The 23,781-nt window shown below is 43.1% G+C and overlaps 1 protein-coding gene across 16 annotated transcripts in view; it reads left to right on the top strand.

Moving 5' to 3' along the window:
• TGFBR3 (transforming growth factor beta receptor 3) overlaps positions 1-23,781 on the top strand; it is a 209,315-nt gene that overhangs the window by 148,625 nt on the left and 36,909 nt on the right. For all 16 annotated transcript variants that reach the window (XM_086391098.1, XM_086391097.1, XM_086391095.1 and 13 more), the window contains 6 exons: positions 6,054-6,237; positions 11,032-11,200; positions 14,373-14,520; positions 20,408-20,597; positions 22,243-22,574; positions 22,987-23,139. In XM_086391098.1, the coding sequence (XP_086247224.1) occupies positions 6,054-6,237; positions 11,032-11,200; positions 14,373-14,520; positions 20,408-20,597; positions 22,243-22,574; positions 22,987-23,139 (1,176 nt within the window). The remainder of the gene's footprint in view (positions 1-6,053; positions 6,238-11,031; positions 11,201-14,372; positions 14,521-20,407; positions 20,598-22,242; positions 22,575-22,986; positions 23,140-23,781) is intronic.

The raw sequence follows: 23,781 nt of genomic DNA, 5'->3' as shown, positions 1-23,781 counted from the left end.
TTCTCCCCTGGGTTATTCCAGAAGTCTACTACTAGTCTCCTGCTCCTTGTCTGTCTTTAGTCTAGACTGGCCACAGCAGCCAGAGTGATTTGTTAGATGTTTTCATGAATCCTCAGTGGCGGCCCATCTCACCCAGACTAAACACCACAGTCCTTTGCAATGGTCTGTAAGGTCCTGTTGGACCTACTGGTCTCCTCTGTGGCCTCTCTGACTTTACTCCTGCTCATCTCCATCTCAGCCCTGTGCTCCAGCCACGCCAGCCTCCTTGCTGTCTCTTTTCTATGCCAGACGTACGCACTTGCTGCTGTCTCCTCCCCAGCACCCTTCCCCTGATGTCCATGGCTGCCTGTCATCTCCTTCAGTTCTTGACCTGCCCAGTGACTTTCTCAGTCAGATTTTACACTTAAAAGTAGAGTGCCCCTCTTCTCTTCTCTTAATTTATATCATTCCTTCACACTTGTTAACATGTATTTTAATTGTTTATTTTGTTCCTCTGACTTCCTTGCTAGACTGTAAGCTTCACAAAGCAGGGAATTTTGTCTGTTGCCTTCTCCACTATATTCCCAGCTCTTCGAACAATGCTTGGCTTTCAATAAATATTTGTTGGATGTTTGTTTAAAGCATAAATGAATGGATATGAGATTATAGTAGGGTTCAGCTGATATAAAAGCTGATGTGATCTTGGGCCTCATGCAGTGTCCATAGAAAGATATTTCGTAAAGAATTGGCTCACGTGATTATGGAGGCTACAAATTCTGCAGACTCAGCATCTCAGTTTGATACTGAAGGACAGCAGACTGCTGTAGGCCCAGGAAGAGCTGATGTCCCAATTCCAAGGCTGTCAGCTGGAGAATTCTCTGTTACTCAGGGGAAGGGTCAGCCTTTTGCTCCATTTAGGCCTTCAACTGATTGGGTGAGGTCCACACCCATTGGGAAGGGCAATTTGTTTTAGTTGGTCTACTGATCTAAGTGTTAATTCTGGACTGCCCTGGTAGTCAGGTGGTTGGGAATTCTCCTACCAGTGCAGGGAACATGGATTCGATTCCCTGGTTTGGGAAGATTCCATATGCCCTGGGGCAACTAAGCCCATGTGCCACGAATACTGAGCCTGCCCTGTGAGCTGCAGTTGCTGAGCCTGAGAACCACAGCTACGAGAGCCTGTGCTCTGCAACAGGAGAAGCCACCGTAACAAGAGGCCTGTGCACCACAACAAATAACAGCCCCTGATTGCTGCAGCTGAAGTCCACGCGCAGCAACGAAGACCCAGCACAGCCAAAAATAAATTAATTAAAAAGAAATGTTAATCTCATCCAAAAACACCCTCACAGAAATGCCCATAATAATGTTTGACCAAATAACTGGTACCCTGTACCCCAATCACACTGACACCTGAAGCTAACCTTCACAGTACTCTCATCAGACCACACCCCAAACCCCGGGTCTCGTCCCAGGCACCACATTCCAGAGACTATGCTGATGAAGATATGACAACCGTGGTGTCTGGGGAGGAGTCCAGGGAGTTGGACTGTTGCCCTCAAGAAGTGAAGTGGTAGTCAGGGTTGAGTGACATCTACAAACATTTGAAGGTTTGTCTCATGGAAGAAAGAGGAAGGGATTCTTTGGTTTGGAAAGCCCAGCTCAGACAAGTGGGCGGAAGGCAAATTTTACAGGCAACTAAAGTAAGAAGGGACATCTCCTGCTCTGAGAGCCAGTGAAGTCTCCTTTCTGGAAGGGTGCAGGCAGGGCCAGCTGTGACCAGGAGTCAGAAGTCGCCTGTTCTGATCCGGCCTGGGTGCTGATTCTCTGACCTTGGGTAGGCCTTTAGCTTCTCTGAGTTTCTCTCTGTGGAAATCAGAGTAGCCTGCATCAGAGGTCATCCTGAAGATCAGGTGGAAATAACCATACCTTGTAAAACTCGGTGGGGCTCAGGGGAGGCCTTTGTGTGTGAGCTGCTGTGTCAAGTCAGAGAATGGGTGGTCAGGAGGAGCGCTGACTAACCCCTTGCTGCGGCAGAAAATTTCCACTGACCTGCAGTCAGGGACGCTTCACTGCCCCTGGCAGCTTTGCTTTCTTCTCGTTGGAATTCGCCTGAGGAGTGGCAGTTGACTCCTTTTCCAAATTCCTCAGCCCTGAGTGTGTGATCTGTGCTGCTGCTGGCCCTGGAGAAGCCAGACGAGTGGGGCAGATGGTGAGTGAAGGGCGCTCCCCCTTCTCGAGGAGTCAGCTCCACGATGGCATTGCTTTTAATGACTTCAGGATACATTCCCAGGTTGCTCCCCATTTCTTCTCTTATTTACACTGCTCACATTCTTGCCTCTGGAATGCACCAGGGTGATCTATCCCACCTTCCACTCTGGAGAAATGTATTCTCTGCATAACATATTTAAAGCCCTAGTGTTTTATTTTACGGTTGTAACATGAATGAGAAAAAAGGAAAGAACGGAACATCCAGGGAGGCTTGCCTAAACATTCAGAACTGTGCTGGCAGTGGGACAAAGGCCTCTGCGCTGCTGTGGGTTTTTGCGGTGACAGGCTTGAGAAAAGCGACTTTTTAGTGCAAGTGCTTTTCAGTGAAAAGGTGATTTTACTACAGTGCTTAAGTCAGAAAATCAGATAAGCATTGTCTGAAGTTCAGTGTTGATGAGTAGCTAAGCTTCAGAGGATTTATGAATACGTTGGCATGGTTATTGTTGGCAGGTAGATGGCTCAGGAGCTTTTCCTTATGCAGGCGATGTCAAAACAAGGTCAGAGCTAAATGCTCCCCCACTGGTTTTGTTTATAACTGGCATTGGGACGTGTAGCAAGTGTCATTGCCACATTTGGTAGCGCTCTATAGTGCCTGATACATAGTAGGTGTAATGAGTGGTCACTGTTATAGGTGGTCATAGTTTACACCCAGCTTCTTAGTGATTAGTTCTGGGTTTCCTGAGCCAATACAAACCAGAAAGTTTTTATTATTCTTTGTAAAGTACATAGTGGCCCAGTTTTTAGGATAGAAAGAGCTGTCAATTTGGAGATCCGATTTGAGAATCCAGTAGCTCTTCGAGTAGCAGTAACATTCAGTCAGTCCAAAGCATAGGCCAGGATTTCTCAGTTGTGGTGCTGTTGACGATTAGGATAATTCTTTGTCATGGGGGCCATCCTGTGCATTTTAGGATGTTTAGCAGCGTCCCTGGCCTCTATTCACTAGATTCCAGTAGCTCTTCCCTCCTGTTTGTGACAATCAAAACTGTTTTCAGATGTTGCCGCATGTTCCCTGGTGGGCAGAATGACCCCTGGTAAGAACCACTGGTGTAGAGGAAGCTGTGAGGTGCCCATGATGGGCTTTTCAAACTGTGGATCACTCAGTACCCATTAAGGCCAGGCTTCTCAACTGTGGTTGAACATTGAAATTGTCGAGGAAGCTTTAAAAAATGCTGATGCCTGGCTCGCACTCCCAAATTCTAGTTGATTGGGGGGTGGTGGCCTGGGTCTCAGGATATTTAGAAACTCCTCAGATGCTTCTGGTTTTCAGCCAAGAGGGAGACCACAGCATGAGTCGGTGATGGAGTCAATGGGGTGAAGTACTGCTTTGCTAGCATTTAAAAAGTATATATGCTGCTGCTAAGTCACTTCAGTCATGTCGGACTCTGTGCGACCCCATAGACAGCAGCCCACCAGGCTCCCCCGTCCCTAGGATTCTCCAGGCAAGAACACTGGAGTGAGTTGCCATTTCCTTCTCCAATAAGTATATATAGTTGAAGAGAAAATATTAATGCCTAGCACAGTATTTAAGGGTAAGAAGTATTTTATATGGGGCTTCCCAGGTGGCTCAGTGGTAAAGAATCTGCCTGCCAAGCAGGAGACAAGGGTTCTATCCCTGGGTCAGGAAGATCCCCTGGAGGAAGACATGGCAACCCACTCCAGTATTCTTGCCTGGGAAATCCCATGGACAGAGGAGCCTGGAAGGCTATATAGTCCATGGGGTGGCAAAGTCATGTTCAGCCAGACACGACTGAATGACTAAACACAACAATAACAACAACTATTTTGTATGCGTGTTGAGGTTGAAAACACTGCTGGAAAGGGTAGAGCCATAAGCATAATCCCTGCCCTCAACTTGCTTTTAGTCTGGCTGTAACCACTTCAGAAACTGCTTGCTTCTTGTTGTTAATGATAGTTAACATGAAAACATTTTTTATTGAAGTATAATTGACATATAACATTATACTAGTTTTAGGTATTCAACATAATCTTCAATATTTGTATATATTGTAAAATGATCATCACAATAAGTCTAGTTAACATCTGTCACCATATGTAGAGAAGTTTTTATCTTATAGTGAGAACTTTTAATATCTATGGTCTTTAGCTACTTTCATATATGCAATAAATATTACTAACCATAGTCACTATGCTATACATTAAATCCCCATAACATATTTTTTAATAACATGAAGTTTGTGCCTTTTATATATATATGTATTTTTTAATTATTTTATTTATTTGGCTGCATTGGGTCTTAGTTGTGGGAACTGGAATCTTTTGTTGCAGTGCATGGGCTCTCTAGTTGTGGCACTCGGGCTTAGTTGTTCCACTGCCTGTAGGATCTTAGTTCCCCAGTCAGGGATGGAATCCGTGTTCCCTGCACTACAAGGCAGACTCTTAACCACTGAACCACCAGGGAAATCCCAAAGTGTGTACCTTTCGACCCCTTTCACCCATCTCACTCATTCCCTATCTCCCACCTCTGGCAACCACCAGTCTGTTCTTAGTATCTGTGAATCTGGATTTTTGTTTTGTTTTTAGATTCCACATATAAGTGAGATCATTTGGCATTTGTCTTTCTCCATCTGACTTATTTCACTTAGCATAATGTCCTTGAGGTCCATTCATGTTGTTGCAAATGGCAAGATTTTATTCTTTTTCATGGCTGAAAATATTCCATCGTGTATCTATACCACATCTTTATTTATTCATCGGTGAACATTTAGGCCGTTTCCATATCTTGGCTATTGTAAATAATGCTGCAGTGTTCATATATCTTTTCAAGTTAGTGTTTTCATTGTCTTCGGATAAATACCCAGAAGTGGAATTGCTGGATCACATGGTAGTTCTGTTGTTAATGTGAAATTCAGTACAAAACGTTTATAGTCCTGTGGCTTGGGAGGTTTTGAGCCTTTCTGCTCACATTTTGAGGTTCCGCCCTGACACTGATAAAACCAGTTGCTGGACAATAAAGATGACATGCGTACTTTCACCAGCAAATGAATTTAATTATAGTGTAGCAGCTAGATGATAATTTCCCCCCTTTGTCTGTGTTAATTATATATACCGTGGTATGCTAGGTCAGCAGTGGTCTAAATACATCCAAGCAAATATTGGGTCTTGCATAAATCATCCCGGACATTTTATGAGGATCAGTCTAACGGCCTCTTGACTTCATTATCTATGGGAATTTGGGGGTCTTACAAAATAAACTGTAATACACATTCATCTCACTGCGAGGAAAGCAGTGTAAAGTGGTAGAAGACTAGCCAGCTCTGGTCGTATTTTATCTCAGTGCTCAAAAGCCAGTAAACCGAAGGGACTCTTGCTGTGTTCCCGTGGTGGTGACTGTTGGCAGAGGCTGCAGCTGTGGAAGACGTGGACATCGAGGTCAAGCCTTTGGGATCACTTTTACTGATCCATTACAAGTCCATGAAAACACTCACCAAGGCTTCCTATTTGACTTGAAACACATTATTTGAAAGGGTGGGCTTCAATTTAGATACCTGGAAAATAGGCTGAGAAGTCTTATGATTCCTCACAAAGCACTCTGTGGTCTCGTCACAAAGTTCTTTAACAATTCAAAGGGCCGTCCTGCGTTGTTTGCAGTTATGTCTTACCTGGAAGAAGGTAGGCTTGGGATTATTTCTTGAATGAGCTGCTGAAGAAAGCTGTTGCCATTGTGTAAGAAAAGGAAGGGGTTAGATTGACAGATATTTATTAATTGTCTGACAAGAGCATTTTCTGATAATGATTTAGCTCCAGGGGACTGCACCACATTAAATATGCAACTCTGTTTCTTCTAGGTGTCTGAAGGTTCTCTGGTCCATTTTTCATCAAGAAACTTCTCCTTGTCAGCAGAAACAGAAGAAAGGAGCTTCCCCCATGGAAACGAACATCTGTTAAATTGGGCCCGAAAGGAATATGGAGCGGTCACTTCATTCACTGAACTCAAGATAGCAAGAAACATTTATATTAAAGTGGGGGAAGGTAAATTCTATGTGGTCTCAATTAATGACTGATTTATGACAGTCAGTTGTTTTCTTTTCGGAGACCAGGTGGCTAGGGCAAGGAATCAGAGAATTACAGATTGCTGGAGCTGGCAGGACCTGAGAGATCGCTGGGGCCCGCTCCCCACCACATCCTCTCCTTCCCTTTTTCCTTCTGAGGAGATAGGCCTGGTAATGGGGGAGAAGTGGGGAGTAGCCTGGTTGAGAGAGGAGGAAGTTGTTGTGTAGAATTTAGAAGACACCCAGGCACAGAAGTCAGAGGTGAGTGGAAGCTGACAAGCTGAGGTGTGGGAAAGGAAGGGCTAACTGATGGAGTGCAAGGAGAGTTAGCGTGGTGAGTCAGCAGTTAGAGCTTCCTCCCACCTGTTATTCTGCAAACATTTAAAGCCAGTGTCAGTGTTATGGCCTCGAGACATCAGTTTACTTTTGAACAATAGCAGAGCAAGTGTTTGAATGTATTTTTAATACGAATGCTTGTTACAAGGACAAATTATTGGAGAAAGGAGCTGTTTAGCCTTGATAAGAAATGGCCTATTTTAATTTCCTTGCCTTGCAGAGGGATATAAATATCTGGTGATTCAATTTTGAAAGTATATTATTTCTCAAATAACTTCTTTATCATTATTTTTAGTTGAGTATATTTGGAACTCCCAAATAAGTTACTAGAAATAACAACTCTTGTGAACGGGCCCTTGTTACAGTCAGGTGATTGTGTGAAAATGGCGTTTCAGGTCCTCTGGGTCCATCTGCTTTCTTCTGAATTCTATAGCAGTTGTCTCCTCTATCATAGACTCTGTGGAAGCATGAGTGAGTTATTGAATGCTCGTTCCCAGCCCTTTTCCGGATCTGGGATGTTTGACAGACTCAGGACACTGATGTTAAGTGTGTGCTGTGTGCAGAGGCCGTATCAGGGGATTTCTACATGCACCCTCATTTAACCCTGCCAGTAATCCTAGGAGGAAACCATTATTTTGACCATTTTGCAGAGGGGTCAATGGAGGGTTAAGCTAACTTGCTCAAATCCACATTATTATTAGCAAGTGACAAAACTAGAACTCACACTCAGGTTTTCTGACCTTTGAGTCTAATGCTTATTGCCTGATGTTGCATTTTAAGTCTTAGCCCAGTGAGATTGAAGATTGAAGGCAAAAAGAGAATACAGAAGCAGAGGATACAATGGTTAGATAGTATCACTGACTCAGTAGACATGAATCTGAGCAAACTCTAGGAGATAGGAGGAGCCTGGCATGCTGCAGTCCATGAAGTCACAAGGAGTCAGACATGGCTTAGCAACTGAACAACAACAAACATAAAAGTAGGTTACCTAGATGAAAAGGCTTGTTTAGTTGAATAGAGGGAGGAGGAGTTTAAAGGAGAGCAAGTTTCAAAAACTTGAAGTTTGTTATTAAACTCTCATGGTATTCAGGTCGCTAATCATAGAGGTCAAGCCCCATTGGGACAAAACAAACAAAAAATCTCTTTTAATAAAGGTTCTAGGCCCTGACCATGGTCTCTTTTTGAAGCAGAATTTTAGTGCATATTGACTGGATATTGATTACCTCCCTGGAATTTGTTAGAATAAGAACATGTGTTATGGTAACATGTAGAAGGTTGGGCTCTATTCTATTCTCTTAAGAGGGCATGAGCTTCAGTGCACAAGAGTGAAGGGTCCCATGATTTCCCCAAGGCTGCACACTGGATCAGGGAAGAACTTTAAGGACCTTGTGTCCTGCCCAATAAAAACTTTAATTTCTTGTAAACACCTTTAGAGATCCTAAAACTTGACTCCAGATACCAGTCAGGTGTAAATCACTGGCCCACACCATGGAGAGGAGCAGCTGGGGAAGTGAGGGTCCTTGGCTAGGTTGGTGGACCACGAGGCGCTGTTGTCTGTCACCATGGATTAGACTCTGCTGAGCAGACCTCATCCACTGGTTTCCCAAAACCTGACCTGTCTCTACCCAGCTGAGTTAGGGATCCTAGGCCATGGGCCTCTTCTTATTCTATACAAAGTGTGGTCCCCACCCCAGCAGCATCCTCATCACCTGGGAACTTTTAGAAATGCTGGTTCTCGGGCCCATCCCAGACCAACTGACTTAAAAACTCTGATGGTAGGGTCCAGCCATCTGTGTTTTAGCAGGCACTCTAGAGTGATTCTGCGTGCTCAGTCACTCAGTTGTGTCTGACTCTTTACGACCCTATGGATTGAAGCCTGCCAGGCTCCTCTGTCCATGGGATTTTCCCAGGAGAAACACTGGAGTGTTGCCATTTCCTCCTCCAAGGGATCTTCCTGACCCAGGGATCGAACCTCCGTCTCCTGTGTCTCCAGCACTGCAGGTAGATTCTTTACCACTGTACTACTTGGGAAGCCCTTGGTGCTTCTATTACTTGGTAAAGTTTGAGAACTACTGCTCTGACCTATATGCTTAGAGTGGAAGAACTGAGGGCTTTCAGTTCTTATCCCAGCTGGGCTTATTATCTGCAAGGCTTCAAGCAACATTCTGATTTACCTACCACCAGAGCCTCAGTTTCCATAGTAGGAAAATGAGGTCTTTACGTTACCCCTCAGGTTCTTCGAGTATGTTATTCTAGCTCTCACAGTGGTTTGTCAATCCTTTCCTAAAATACAAATAAGCATGTGACTTCCCCCCTCCCCCACACTTGCCAGGTTTCTACCCGGGGATTCCCCTTTGTGGTTTCCTCTCTGCTTGGCAGTTGGTATAAGTTTTGATGCCAGGCATGCGGAAGGTCATTTGGGGGCAAAAAAAAAAAAAAAAACCCCACATACATGCATGCACACACAACAAAAAGTGATCAGCTTACTCAACTTAGTGACAATGGCATCTGGGACTTAAGCCCTTAATAGCAGCAACTTTTAAACAATTAAACCTTTCCTGGTGGCTTTGGAGGGTCACAGTGTGGGTGAGCTTTTTGTTGCTTGTCTCAAATCTCACACCAGTATTTGTTAATTCCGAAAACCTATGCCACGTGCCTACTGTGTATGTGCCAGATGCACCCCAGGCTCATCTGTGAACTAGGAATACAGGCCAGAGTCCCAGGAGGGGGTCCTTGTCTCCTGAGTTCCAGACAGGGCTGTCCCTGGCCCATGTCTCCATCCTCTGACGCTTGATGGAGTTTCAGCCTTGCCACCCCGACATCACTTTCTGTCCTGTGATCTGGGGGAGGCGCTCACAGGGCTACAGCTGCAGGGTGTGCATTCCTCATCTGCTCATCTGGCAAAACCCTTAGCAGATGTGGAGGGGGTGCTGCTCCAGCAGCCAGAGTCAGCAGAGCCTGGGCCTCTTTAAGGGGGTCTTTAGGGAAGAAGACAGAATGCACAGCCAACACTTTCTTGAAGTGAACCTTTAAGCAGGGGCCCCGTGAACTCCCTGGGTCCCCCCTGTTCTAGGGGTGACACTGGGGGATGCCCTGGTGCCTGGAGCCAGAAAGCTACAGTGTGTGTTGTAGACTTCAGCACAGGGGCGTTGCGCAGTTGGGTGGGCAGTATCAACCCAATCTGGGGAACTCCTGGGCTGAGGCCTCACTCCTAAGTGAGACTTGCATATGAATTTGAACCCTGGCATCCTGTCCATTAAATGAAAAAGGCAGAAGTCTGTTTCATTAAAGTGCCAGGTCTCTGATTAATTACCCCTTCTGAAAAAAGCTTGCTGCACCTAGAACTTCCTTGACACCGGTCCCAGCTGTCACACTGCCAGCAGTTTCAAGTTCTGTTTAAACATTTAAACCACTCGATGGAAATCCCATCAGCCATGGTGCTGTGTAAGCAGCATGTGCTCTTGGGGGAGTATCTTAGAACTCTTCATAAGTGCATCACTTTCCCTGGTAGAGGTGATGAACAGCCCTCAGCACAATGAGATAATGTTTGTGAAAGCACCTTGCAAACTGTTAAGTGCCATATAAACGTTCGCTGTCTGTGTCAAGATTATAAGAAAGAGTGGAAGTCTGCCCTCACTCTAACAGTCTTTAGAGTATAAATGACTCTGAGGAAGAAATATGAAGGAATGATTAATTCTACAGCATGGGCCAGAGAATTAATTAGGTTTCTGGTTCTTCTATTCATTGAAATAGCAAATATCCAAAGAGGAGCATCCTTGGGGCTAGGATGGATAGGTCATTGGATTCAGTGTTGAGTATGCTGAGTGACATAGCTGTTGGGTTTTTAGGTGGGGGGTGCTTGGTAGGCAGATGGCTGTGCAGGTGTGCAGCTCAGGAGCCATGGTCTAGGTACAAGTTGAAGCTGTGGGAGTGATTGAGATCATCTAGGAAGAAGACGAAATAAAAAGAGTTGAGGAAGCAACTGATATTCTTAGCCTTGGTTTATATCAGGGTTAACTGTGGAGCTTTTCAAAACGAAAGCCTTCTAGGTCCCACCTAGATCTTCTGAGTCAGACTCTCCGGGGTGGAGTCCAAATAGGTGGCTTCTGATGTGCACTGAAGATTGAGGACCACAGATGTTTAAAGGATGAGCAGAGGAAGAGCCCGTGAAAGACTGAAAGACAGATCAGAGGAAATGGGTGAGGACAAAGCAGAATCAAAGAAAACAGGAAGGGAGAGGATTTAGACTAGAAGAGGCCACTGGAGTTGGTCAGAAGGAGCCCACTGATGACCACAGAGGAAGCACTTGAGGGCAGAAGCTTGAGGTTCCCTGTGTCCTGCACTTGCCCAGGGTCCCTCTTACCTTCTCTCCTTTGAGTCTGGTTACCACATAGCTCATTGTGTGTGTTTCTTTCTTTCTTTCTTTTTTTACTTTCAGATCAAGTGTTCCCTCCCACGTGCAACATAGGGAAGAATTTTCTCTCCCTCAATTATCTTGCTGAGTACCTTCAGCCCAAAGCTGCAGAAGGGTGTGTGATGTCCAGCCAGCCCCAGGATAAGGAAGTACATATCATTGAGTTGATCACCCCCAACTCTAACCCCTACAGGTGAGTGAGTGTGAGTGTGTGTGTGTTTTCTGAACCAAGAGATGAAAACAAAGACATGATGTGACTTGACAAAATTCTGACTTGAGGCAGGGAGAGGCTCACCCCTCCCTCGTGTGAGAGGGAGGGAGCAGCTTCTATTCACAGAATCTTTGAAGAAAACAGTAAAGATACCAGTGTCGTATTTTATTTTCTGATCTCTCTCTAGATTTCATATATCCCAGATGAGTTCTGAAGCATAATCTGAACTTCTTGGTACAGTCATTCATTGTTATCTGCAGGAGACTGTTTTCAGATACCCCTCGGATACCAAAATCCATAGATGCTCAAGTCTTTTATAAAAATGGCATAGTATTTGCATATAAACTACACGAATTCTCCTGTATACTTGAAATTGCCTCTAGATTACTTATCATACCTACTACTACTACTAAGTCGCTTCAGTCGTGTCCGACTCTGTGTGACCCCATAGACGGCAGCCCACCAGGCTCCGCCATCCCTGGGATTCTCCAGGCAAGAACATTGGAGTGGGTTGCCATTTCCTTCTCCAGTGCATGAAAGTGGAAAGTGAAAGTGAAGTCACTCAGTCGTGTCCGACTCCTAGCGACCCCATGGACTGCAGCCTACCAGGCTCCTCTGTCCATGGGATTTTCCAGGCAAGGGTACTGGAGTGGCGTGCCATTGCCTTCTCCAACTTATCATACCTATTATAATGTAAATGCTATCTAATTAGTTGAAAATACAATATTTGTTGTTGTGCAGTCACTCAGTCGTCACCGACTCTTTATGATCATGGATTGAAGCAAACCAGGCTTCCCTGTCCTTCACCATTTCCCAGAGCTTGCTCAAACTCATATTCTCATGTCCATTGAGTCAGTGATGCCATCTGACCATCTCATCCTCTGTCATCCCCTTCTCCTCCTGCCTTCAATCTTTCCCAATATCAGGTCTTTTCTAGTGTGTCGACTCTTCACATCAGGTGGCCAAAGTATTGGAGTTTCAACTTCAGCATCAGTCCTTCTAATGAATATTCAGTACTGCTTACCTTTAGGATTGACTGGTTTGATCTCCTTGGCGTCTAAGGGACTCTCGAAAGTCTTCTCCAACACCACAGTTCAAAAGCATCAATTCTTCGGCACTCAGCCTTCTTTATGGTACAACTCTCACATCCATACAAGACTCCTGGAAAGATCACCACTTGCACTATACCAATCTTTGTTGGCAAAGCAATGTCTCTGTTTTTTAATATGCTATCTAGGTTGGTCATAGCTATTCTTCCAAGGAGCAAAGGTCTTTTAATTTCATGGCTGCAGTCACCATCTACAGTGATTTTGGAACCCAAGAAAATAAAGTCTGTTACTGTTTCCCTTGTTTTCCCATCGATTTGCCATGGAGTGATGGGACCATATATGCCATGATCTTAGTTTTTTGAATGTTGAGTTTTAAGCCAGGTTTTTCACTCTCCTCTTTCACCTTCATCAAGAGGCTGTTTAGTTCCTCTTCACTTTCTGCCATAAGTGTGGCGTCATCTGCATATCTGAGGTTATTGGTATTTCTCCCAGCAATCTTGATTCCAGCTTGTGCTTTATCCAGCTTGTGCTTATATTAAATACAATATAAATGCTATGTAAATAGTTGCCTGCAAGGAGCAAATTCAAACTTTACTTTTTGAAATTTCCTGGAATTTTTTCCCCCAATGTTTTCCATCTGTGGTTGGTTAAATCTGCAAATGTGGAACCTGGAGACACAGAAGATGGACAGTACTAGTTATAGAACAGACAGTCTTACTCCATTATTATCACCTATGACTGAGGTTATCCCTGATAAGAAAATTACAAAGTGTGCCTTATTAGCATAGTTATCATTTTAACAAATTTTTTTTAAACAAATCTCTGTTTATAGTGTCCTCAGAGCACTTTAGGCGCTCATAACTGTTTGAAGCTGTGTGACTGTGTATGTGTGAGTGAGTGTGTGTATGTGTGTCAGAGGAATGGCCCTTCATGGTGACACATCAGAGAACTATTAGATACTTGCCTTTCTCTCCAACCCTCAGCATCCTGTCCAGGACTGAAAATTTAACTCTCTTTATCAAGAATGATTAGGGAATTTACTTAAGAAAGAAAAGGGAGAAAGTAGGCCTTTCTCCCACTTCCACTTGCATTTCATAGGGACTAGTGAGTAAAACTGTTAATTTATATTATAGAAGGATTTTACAGTTAAAATTCTAATCAAACTTTGATTTCAAAAGTGAATAAACTACAGATTGGTTTTTGAAAATGGAAATTTTGTCCCATGTGAAGAACTGTGGAAAATTGAAAGGGAATGGGGATAGAAGTAATGGAAGCATGTATACTTCGGTATTAGCCCTAGGGCTTCATTTGAGTACTATATACCACTCATTTTATGCTTTCCAAGTGTGTAAAACCAGGATGGAAATAAAGACTTTCCTCTAAATCCAGAATGCCAGAGATGTTATTATTTGGTAAGAATTCTCTTTCGTACTGGATTCTTAGAAGTTTGGATTGTGTTCATGAATTTTCCAATAATCACTTGGTTGACCATCTGTTTTTTTTATTTTAATAGCTATCTCCAGAAGTTTGGGGAAGTTTATGCAGATATGATTTTGTAACAAATGTTGATGGCTTAAGCAAACCTTATATAAGTCAAGAAATGCTCTAGCCTTTTGCTTCTTATTTTATTCTGAAGTTTTCTAACTTTTTTACTGCCTCCCTCTTGCGTCCACCCTGCCACCCTCCACTCACCAAACTGCCACCCACTCCTGGTTTGAAGGATTTTGAGCGTATAACAAATTAGAATGTTACATATCGAAGGTGTTGAGCCTGAAGAAGCAACAATTCTGCTTCAAAAGTAAACTCTTGTGGTTTGTTCAAGTCCATTTCAAACAGTGGCCACATGAAATAACCACCTTTTTTTTTTCCCAATGAAGAGAAAAAGTTTAGTGGCTAATTAACCACAGGCGTATTTTTCTATTGTTATGTAAAATCATTTTGTTATGTGTGCACTAAACAATCTGTTTTGCACATGTCATTTGCCTGGGATCCACTCCAGCTTTTTAATCAACTGGCCAGACACTGGAAACATGAAGACTTGGAAGAGGGGAGTTGCAACTTTCTGGCATTTGGGTCCTAACTCTGCCTTTGTTTTCCACTCACAGTGCTTTCCAGGTGGATATCATAATTGACATAAGACCTTCTCGGAAGGATCCTGAGGTTGTCAAAAATCTGATCCTGATCTTGAAATGCAAAAAGTCTGTCAACTGGGTGATCAAATCTTTCGATATTAAGGGAAACCTGAAAGCTATTGTAAGTTGGTTAAGCATTTCTTTGTTTTGATGAATGGCAGTAATTTAAGCTGTGTTTGTATGTGTTATTTTTGTGAAGTTTTTCTCCATTATTTTTCACTTTATAAAACAGGCTGTTCCTTGGCTTCTCCTGTCAAGGACAGGCAGTGTGGTAGTTAAAAAAGGTCTTTGTGGTCAATACAGACCTGGGTTCAAGTTCAGACTCTGCCACTTATGAACTGTGACCTTGGGCAAGTCCCTTCACCTCTCTGGATCCCACGAGCTTCATTTGTGAAATTCCTGAAATCTATTAGTGTGCTTTCCAGTCTTGTTGTTGTTGTTGTTGTTTTTCAGTTAATGTCTATTTGTGTTTTTTTTTTTTTTTGTATCAGTTTATTTATTTTTTACTTTACAATATTGTATTGGTTTTGCCATACATCAACATGAATCCGCCACGGGTGTTCACGTGCTCCCCATCCTGACCCCCCTCTCACCTCCCTCCCTGTACCATCCCTCTGGGTCATCCCAGTGTTGTTGTTTAGTTGCTAAGTCGTATCCTACTCTGCGACCCCTTGGACTGTAGCCTGCCAGGTTCCTCTGTCCCTGGGATTTCCAGTCTTAGTAAATATAAAACAATGAACACAAGCATTTCATGGCTGAGAATCCTGTGGGGGCCTCAGTGTCATGGCTGTGAATATCAGCTCTTACTCTAGGGTTGGGTCTTTACGAAAGATGTGGGAAATGAGCTAATTCCAGCTGATTTTTCTTTTCGAGACAAATACTTGGTATTGGCATGTGTTTTTGCTTGCTCCTAAGGATAAAACCCTGATAAAAGAATTACAGCTGTGCACAGGTTAGTGAGATGATGCTGGAAAAGTATCCCCAGCCTGTTTCCTAAGCCTTCTGTTTCATGAAGGAAATATATGTAAGACGTTTAACTGGGTGGCATGATGGGCAGACAATAGCTCATTTCACGAAAAGTTAAATGTTGAAATTTGGTGGAATCCATTTTTTCCAAGTATGTTTAGGGAGATAGCTATTTGACAGAATATTGCAGCAAATTATATTGAAAGTTAAAGAATTCCCTTTCCTCATTTTTAAAAAGATAATTATCTCTTTGGATGCATGCGTGCGTGCTAAGTTGCTTCAGCTGTGTCCAACTCTTTGTGACCCTATGGACTGTAGACCACCAGGCCCCTCTGCCCATGGTATTCTCCAGGCAAGAATACTGGATTGGGTTACCATGCCCTCCTCCAGGGGATCTTCCTGACCCAGGGATCAAACCCTTGTGTCTTACGTCTCCTGCATTGGCAGGCGGGTTCTTTACCACTAACGCCACCTGGGAAGCCAATTACATCTTCAGCATCTCTTTTTGCGGGCTTAAATGTTAGTGCGTTGTCTTTTAAAAAAATTTTTTTTTAATAAATTTAAATTAAAAATTTTAAACTGGAAGATAATTGCTTTACCATGTTGTATTGGTTTCTGCCATACAACAGTGTGAATCAGCCATCAGTATACCTATATCCCCTCCCCCTTGAGCCTCCTTCCACTCCACTATCCAACCCCTCTAGGTCATCACAGACCACCAGGCTGAGCTCCCTGTGTTATACAGAAACTCCCACTAGCTGTCTGTCTTACACGTTGGTAGTGTATATGTGTCAGTGCTACTTTCTCAGTTCACCCCACCTCCTCCTTCCCCTGCTGTACCCACAAGTCTCTTCTGTACATCTGCATCTCCATCCTGTGCATCTGCATCTGTCCTGTGTGTTGTCTTTTTTAAAAACTGTGGCCAGTTCCTCTTTCAGTGCCTGCACTGAATCAGTTGGAGTGGGATTTATGTTTTCAGTGGGTTCATGTTTTGGGAGAGGGATGCCTTTGGCATTAGTATTATTCATTCATGGCACCTTCTGTGTGACAACACAGTGAACAGAGCCAATAGTCCCCTAGGCAACATCCTGTATGAGCATTTGCCAGAGGCAGTGGGTACAGCCATGAGCACACACATCTTAATTTTAAAGTAATCATCTCTGGTTCCTGTGGGTTTTTTTTTTTGTTTTTTTTTAACTTTTAGGGGATCCCAATAAACCATCATGTGTAGTGGTGATACATCAATTTGGTATTGAGCACAAAGCCCAGCAGTGATTTTCTGAAGTCAGAGCTGTTGTGAATGCTTTCCCTGGCATGGCATGAGCAGTGTTGGTGACCTGGGCTGTTTGCAGCCTTTGCTGCCTGGCACACCAGCCAAATGTTTTTAATTTCAGAATAACAAAAACAGGAAAGGGAATCATGCTTTGAAAGGCAGAAACATACGGTACATTTTAATTCCCTGCTGGAGTTCTTGTGTAAATGTTCTCTTGGCCCTGACCCTTCGATGGCTCTTTCTCTCCCTGAGCATGTGTGCCTGGTCCAGGGCAGTCCTGGAGTTCACTCTGAAGGTCCCCACTTCTCCTATGAATCAGAGAGGCTAGAAAAAGAGATTGTTCATCTCAGTGCAAGATCTGTTTATATTGCTCTCCTTGGCTGTACTCCTGTTCCAGGCCAATTTTGGACAATGCATGACAACATTACTAAACAATTAGGTAATGTTTCATGATGTTCCTTTCTATTCTCCCAATCAGTTTCATGCTTTGTGATTTCTTAACTCCTGTCTCAGATGTGAGTTCTGACTGTGCTGGGAGGGAAAGTTACCTGCTAATAAAAAGGTGGAGTGGAGAGAATGCTGGCTTTGAGGCCAGCCAGGTCTGGATTCAAATCCTATTTCCAATTGCTATTATCCCAGTTGATCCTGGGCAATTTCATTGAACTTTGAGTCTGTTTCCTTACCTGTGAAATGGATACAATGATAATACTCACCTTGAGAGTTCTTATGAGGTTTAGCAGGGTCCATTCATTCATTCAACAAATATTTGTTAAGTGTGCCCTGGGTATTTCATCTAAAGCAGTCAGCATACGCCTGCACATGATGAGTTCTCAGCTACATGTACTAGTAAACTTCTGTGAGCCTCGGGTTCCTCTTCTCTAGAAAAGAATAGTAATGCCTACTCCTTATATTTTGGAGAAGAATTAAATAAGAAAACATATATTAAGCACTTAGCACAGTGCCTGCCATAAAGGATGGTGGTAGGGAGTAGGTTTCTATCTTCCTTCTATTAGCAATTCTTTAAGAGTTTGTAGGGACAATTAACAAAGTGAAGATAATGACAAATGTTTACTAAAGGAATTGTGTGGAACTTGATGGGGAAATTTAAAGAAAAGCACCATTAAACATAGGTCGGGTATGTATGTGTGTGTGTGATACGACGTGGGCAGAATGAACCCTCTAAAAGACAGGATGGTCCAAAGAGGCACAGAGGGTTGTGCTGGGCCAGATGGGATTACTACAAGTGTCCACATTACATCATCATGCCCAGCTCTGGCTTTTAATTCGGGGCCCTTATGGACCATGCATAATCACATTTTGGAAAAGACTCCAAAACATAAAATAGATGGAGATAACTTGTTAGAAATTTTCTGTTGTATGATTTCATAGGGCCTCAGGGCTTCAAGTTTGCAAATAGTGAGTTTATTCTTAGAAGAGATATTTTTTAATCCCATTGGGAGTATGGACTGCACCCTCTGCCTGACTTTTCCTCCAGCCTCTGCCCTCCCAGATACCAGCAGTTTTGATGCAGGTGTGTGGATGGTGGGGAGAGGGAAAGGTACTCAGACTCTACTTAACTCATTGTCCTTCGTGAAGATATGGCTAGGAAAGATGGCGGTGGTATTTGAGACCTCCTTGAATACTCCCTAATGGAGTAGCTATACCGAGGCCTTGGGAGCCTGGGAACTCCCAGAAATACAGGATAAGAAACCCATTCATTGCTGGGAACCAACTTGCCTGCCATTGTCCCAAACCTTGCTGCTTTACAAATGCATAGATAGATTTCTAGCCTTGTAAATCCTGAGGTGTAATCAATATGAGTTGTGCTGACAGCTCCTAGTGTTCATGTGGAAAGGTGTAAACAACTCATTCCATATTGCTACAAAAAGAACAGGTGGCAGTTACGATGACAGTATTCTGGAAATACAGTATTTTCTCAGCTGTCCAACAACATGAAAGACTAGGGCAGATGAGGCCAAACAGTATTGTTTAGGCCAGTGTTGCAACTCCAGCCAATCAAAACGACAGGCTGCCTTGAAAGCCCGGAAGGAGCTGTGCTGAAAAAACTGCTGTTGACTCAATGAGTAAAAAGGTCTAAGAACTAATTGGATCCTTCTTTACTTCATTTTAGTTTCCTTCCGTCCTCCTCCTCTCCCTCTCCTCTTTCTTCTTTCCCTTTCCTTAAGGAATGTTTTCTGAATCCCAGTAAGAGCAGAATAATCCAAATCTGTGGAACTGAGGTGTTTTTTTTTTTTTTTTTTTGCTAATGGCTACAGAACTTGGTTACAGCTCTTTCTGGTCCCTTCGCGTGCATTATTGTGACTTGCTACTCTGATGAGCACTTCGGGTAGTAGGAAAATATACTGGGTGAGGTTCTTTCAGCTTTGAATTGAAAATGCGTGTCCTCAGCCAGTATCCCACAACCAGAGAGGCCAAGAGAACGCAGAGACTGTGAATCTTCTATGGTTTTATAATGGGAAAGGATTAATATTTAGTCATGTTAAGGGCAAAGAGAATGGGAAACAAATGGGGAATTTAGGAAAAATGCTGCATCTATGCAGAAGAAAATAATTGGGCATGGAAATTAAAGTGATTTTTATACGACATGAAATGGCATAATCCACTTGCTAGAAGGGCCTTCCAGCCCTGTAGGAACAGATGTTGAAAATGTGGTGACTTCCCTTTGGGTGCTCCCTGCAGCATTCAGCTTCCCTCCCCATCTGAGGAGAGCACTGCAGTAGGATCAAAGTGTAATGTGAAATTTACCTTCCATGTTCTTAGTACTCAGAGTCCTTCAATATTCTTTCCTGGAAAGATTCTTATCACTCAGTTTTAATTTTTAACTGACTACCAAATGAAAGTTAATTTTAAGAGTTATTTGTATTGTGGGATAAAAGTATTGGTACTTAGAGGCATGGTGGCTTAATTTAATATTTTAGACCATAAAATCTAACCATATTCCATTAATAGAACTGGCAAGTGTCTATAGTTACAGGATTGCTAAATTGATCATAAGTTATAAGTGAAATATCGACTTTGGTTGTTTCACCTTGTGTCATTCATAGTTTGCAAAGAGGATAGTCTCCACAGTGAAGTAACTAGGCTGTGCCTTCTTTCATTTAAATCTAGGATATAGGAATTAGGGGGTTCGTTGGTGGCTCAGCAGTAAAGAACCTACCTGCCAATGCAGGAGATGCAGGTTCGATCCCTGGGTGGGGGAGATCCCCTGGAGAAGGAAATAGCAACCCACTTCAGTATTCTTGCTAGGAAAATCCCCTGGACAGAGGAGCCTGGCGGGTATTGCAAAAGGGTTGGATGCGACATAGCATCAACATAGAAATAACAACAACATAGAAAGCAGAACACAGGCATGTTCGGATAATATAGAATACACATTTCTGAATACTGTATATATAATTTTAAATAAAAATAATAAAAGTTTTGTATCATATTTGATGTGTGTTAATTTAAACATTAACTCTAGTGACGTGCTAATCATGCTTATGATAATTAGATTATCCACTAATAACAAAAATGATTGTTATTTGTATCAACATAAGCAACCCAAATGATGTGACCAGTCAGCATGAATAGATATTTCTTTAATCTTCTGTTACAAGTTTTCACATCAGCATTCTCAGCCCAAGGAAAGTAGGGATCAAAAGAATAAATAGTTTGCTCATACACAATAGAGAATCTATTTGTTTCAGGTATTAAGGTACTGTTTAATTTTATAGACTCATGAGTGAAATTTTATTATTATCTTCAGGCTCCTAATAGTATTGGCTTTGGGAAAGAAAGTGAAAGATCTATGATAATGACCAAATCAAAAAGAGATGACATTCCTTCAACCCAGGAGAGTCTGGTCAAGTGGGCTTTGGACAATGGCTATAGTCCAGTAACATCATACACAGTGGCTCCTATGGCTAATAGATTCCATCTTCGGCTTGAAAGCAATGGTAAGTATGATTTTTTTGTTATTGTTTGTATAAAAAATACCCCCCCCCATGTGCTTTCCAATGAAGAACTTTCATTTCAACTCATATGGTGCTGTTTTTCTGTTGCAAATTTTAACAATTCATTTGACTACTTTTTACTGTAAAGCTTAAAGTTACGTAGAATTGTGCTAGATTATTTTGGTGAAACTATCTTGAATACAGACTTTTTACTAACATAGAGTCAATTGCATATCAGAAAACTTTGTTATAGATCACTTTCTCTCTGCATATATTAAGGATAAATTAGTCTGGGTTCTTTTCTCAGAGGAGCTTAGTGATCACTTTGGGCTGAGATACAGAGGGGTTGGGACAGCAGGAGAGAAGTCTTAGGTCAGGCCAGATCTCATAGGAAGTCACGAGGACTCATACTTGTGCTTTCTCATCCTCACCCAGAGGGAATATAGGCGTTATTACCCCACTTAGATGGAGGAGAAAGCAGAGGCTTAATAAGTTCTTTGAGGTTCTCCAGAGTCTTATAGCTACTAAGACTCGAACCCCAGGTTTTCTGATCCCTAGATCTCTTGCTCATTGCATGGTACTACAACTGAGTGCAGGGTTGGTAGAATGAAGGTTGGGAGTCCAGGTTCAAGTCCCAGCCCTGATATTTGATCACTGTTTTTGGAAGTTGCTTAACTTCTGAGCCTCTGATTCCTCCTCAGCCATATGAGGGAAACAGTAGGACCCATCTCACAGGGTGGTTGTGAAGGTTTTTTGTTAACAAATTAAAAACCTCCAAACCTCTTACTTCTTTTGGACCCATACAACTAACCGTGCCATCCTTTAAAAAAAAATGGTATTGAAGGAGAGCTAAGGTCTACTGTCATCATCTTTTCCAACTCCCATTGCAGGATAGATTAACCTCAAGTATATATCAGTTGACTTTGAAGGGATAATTGAAGCTAAGCAGCTTTTTCTTTTTGTTGGGGGACTAGGTTCTAAAAGGTACCTAGATATCTGTTAGAATTTAGCAGTGAAATAGGAGGTAGCAAAATAATTTCAAAATAGCAGTATTGTTTCAAGAAATCTTTAGATACTGTCCTAAAGAATCTCTAGATTCAAGGAAGTGTTTCATTGGCATTTGAATGGAATAATATCATCCCACATAACTTATTCAAAGAGTAGATTTTTTTATAGCTTGAAGGGCCTTAGAAATCATCTAATCCAGCAGTTTTTAATCTTGGCTGCACATTGGAGTCACATGGGGAGCTTTAAAACATAATGATTTAAAGAGAGTTCAGTTCTTAATTGGGCTGGGGTACAGCCTGAGCATAGGGATGCTTTTTTTTAAGCTCCCAGAGTGATTTCAGTGTGTAGCCAAAGTTGAGAACCACTGATCTAGTTCAACCTCTTATTTAAAAAAAATTGGGAAACCAAAGCACAGAGAAGTAAGCTACTTACCCAAAGCTGCCAGACCAGTTAGAAAGAACATCAGGACTAGAATTCGGGCTTCGAGACAGACTTCACATCTCCTTTATACATTGCTCATTAGGGATAATTTTACATATGCCCATTCTGTGCTCATTCCTCCTATTCTCACCTTTCATGATAATGATTGTGACCTGGCATCAAACACTGATGATGTTCTGCCTTCTTCTCTTACCATCAGAGGAGATGAGAGATGAGGAGGTCCATACCGTCCCTCCTGAGCTACGGATCCTGCTGGGCCCTGGTACTCTGCCTGCCCTGGACAACCCACCCATTCGGGGAGGGGGAAGCCGAAATGGAGGTTTCCCTTTTCCCTTCCCCGACATCTCCAGGAGAGGCCGGAAGGAAGGGGGAGAAGATGGGATCCCTCGGCCAAAGGACCCTGTCATCCCTGGCATCCTGTTCCCTGATCCCAGAGAGCCAGAGGAGGTGCAGGGCAGCACAGATGTTGCCCTATCCGTCAAGTGTGACAATGAGAAGATGACTGTGGCTGTAGACAAAGATTCTTTTCAGGTTGGTGCAGTTTCTTAAAGGAGAGAATGGGAGGTTACCTCGCTGTCCATCTCACCTCAGTCTGTGTGAGTTATTTCCAGCTCTTTCACTTTTGAACTCTGGAGATTTGATACTGTTTTCTCAGTTGGATGGGCTCACTTCCCCTTGGCTGTGAGTCTCACCCGGTTCCTGTTGTTCTCAGTGAGGGGGGGTTCCAGATCCTTGTGTGTCAATATTTTGCTATTGAATTTCCAAGGCCAACAAACACAAATCTGGGGCTGTTGAGAGATGGTAGGCTGAAAGGAGGTAAGGGGGGAGAGGGAGTGCAGGCTTCCAGTGACCTTTATTTGGAAGACCAGGCAAAATGTGTGAACTGCGTGCTGTAGAATGGTCTGTGGACCCCTCTTTATGTCTTTGGTGGTGGTTGTTTCAGGCCAGCGACTACTCTGGGATGGAGCTCACCTTGTTGGATCCCACCTGCAAGGCCAAGACAAATGACACCCACTTCATTTTGGAGTCTCCCCTGAATGGCTGTGGGACTCGGCTCCGGCGAGCAGCCCCTGATGGTGTGGTTTACTACAACTCCGTGAGTGTTCTCCAGGACAAAGCTTTCCCTTTGCCTGAGCCTTGCTGGGTGTTACCTTAAAATTAGTCTTAAGATTTCTATGAAAGTGAGGAGGGCCATGTACCCCAGACTTGAATGAAGCCCAGTGTTGGTTCTCAACAAAATGGGATGTACTCTGACCCTGAACACTTTTGTTTTGTTGGTGAGTGTGTGGGAGTTGGGAGGCCCTGTTTTCTCGGCTGGAACATTTGTGATGATCTTTCCCACCCTTCCTTCCATCTCCTGGTGGCAAAGCGTTCACTGGCAAGGTGCTTATGGCTTTTTCTGGCTAAGCTGCAGGCTCAGATGGCCTGGTTCACATGAGGACAAACTCCAAGGCTATGAATGAGCACCTCTGTACAACTGAGCTAACCAGATCCATGGTTCATCTGAGATCCATGGCCTCATCTGAGGCATGTCTAGAAGTAGGAGAACTTTTCCTTCCCTCATGAACAAAAGAACCAAAAGAGAGAAGTCTGAAAAGGTCCTTTGAGAAATTATTAAATCTCTCTCCATCCTTAGGAAAGACCCTAAATTGAAGAACATCTCCTACTTTCGAAGTTACCCAGATTCCCCAATGATAGTCATTGCAGTAGCTACCCTTCACTTTCCAGACATCATTCT

The sequence above is a fragment of the Bos grunniens genome, chromosome 3 (assembly GCF_055505025.1).
Source record: "Bos grunniens cultivar Pamir isolate PY7600 chromosome 3, Bosgru_T2T1.0, whole genome shotgun sequence".
In the NCBI taxonomy this organism is placed as follows: domain Eukaryota; kingdom Metazoa; phylum Chordata; class Mammalia; order Artiodactyla; family Bovidae; genus Bos; species Bos grunniens.
The sequence above is the reverse complement of the archived record's forward strand: the minus strand, read 5'-3'. Positions and strand labels throughout refer to the sequence as shown.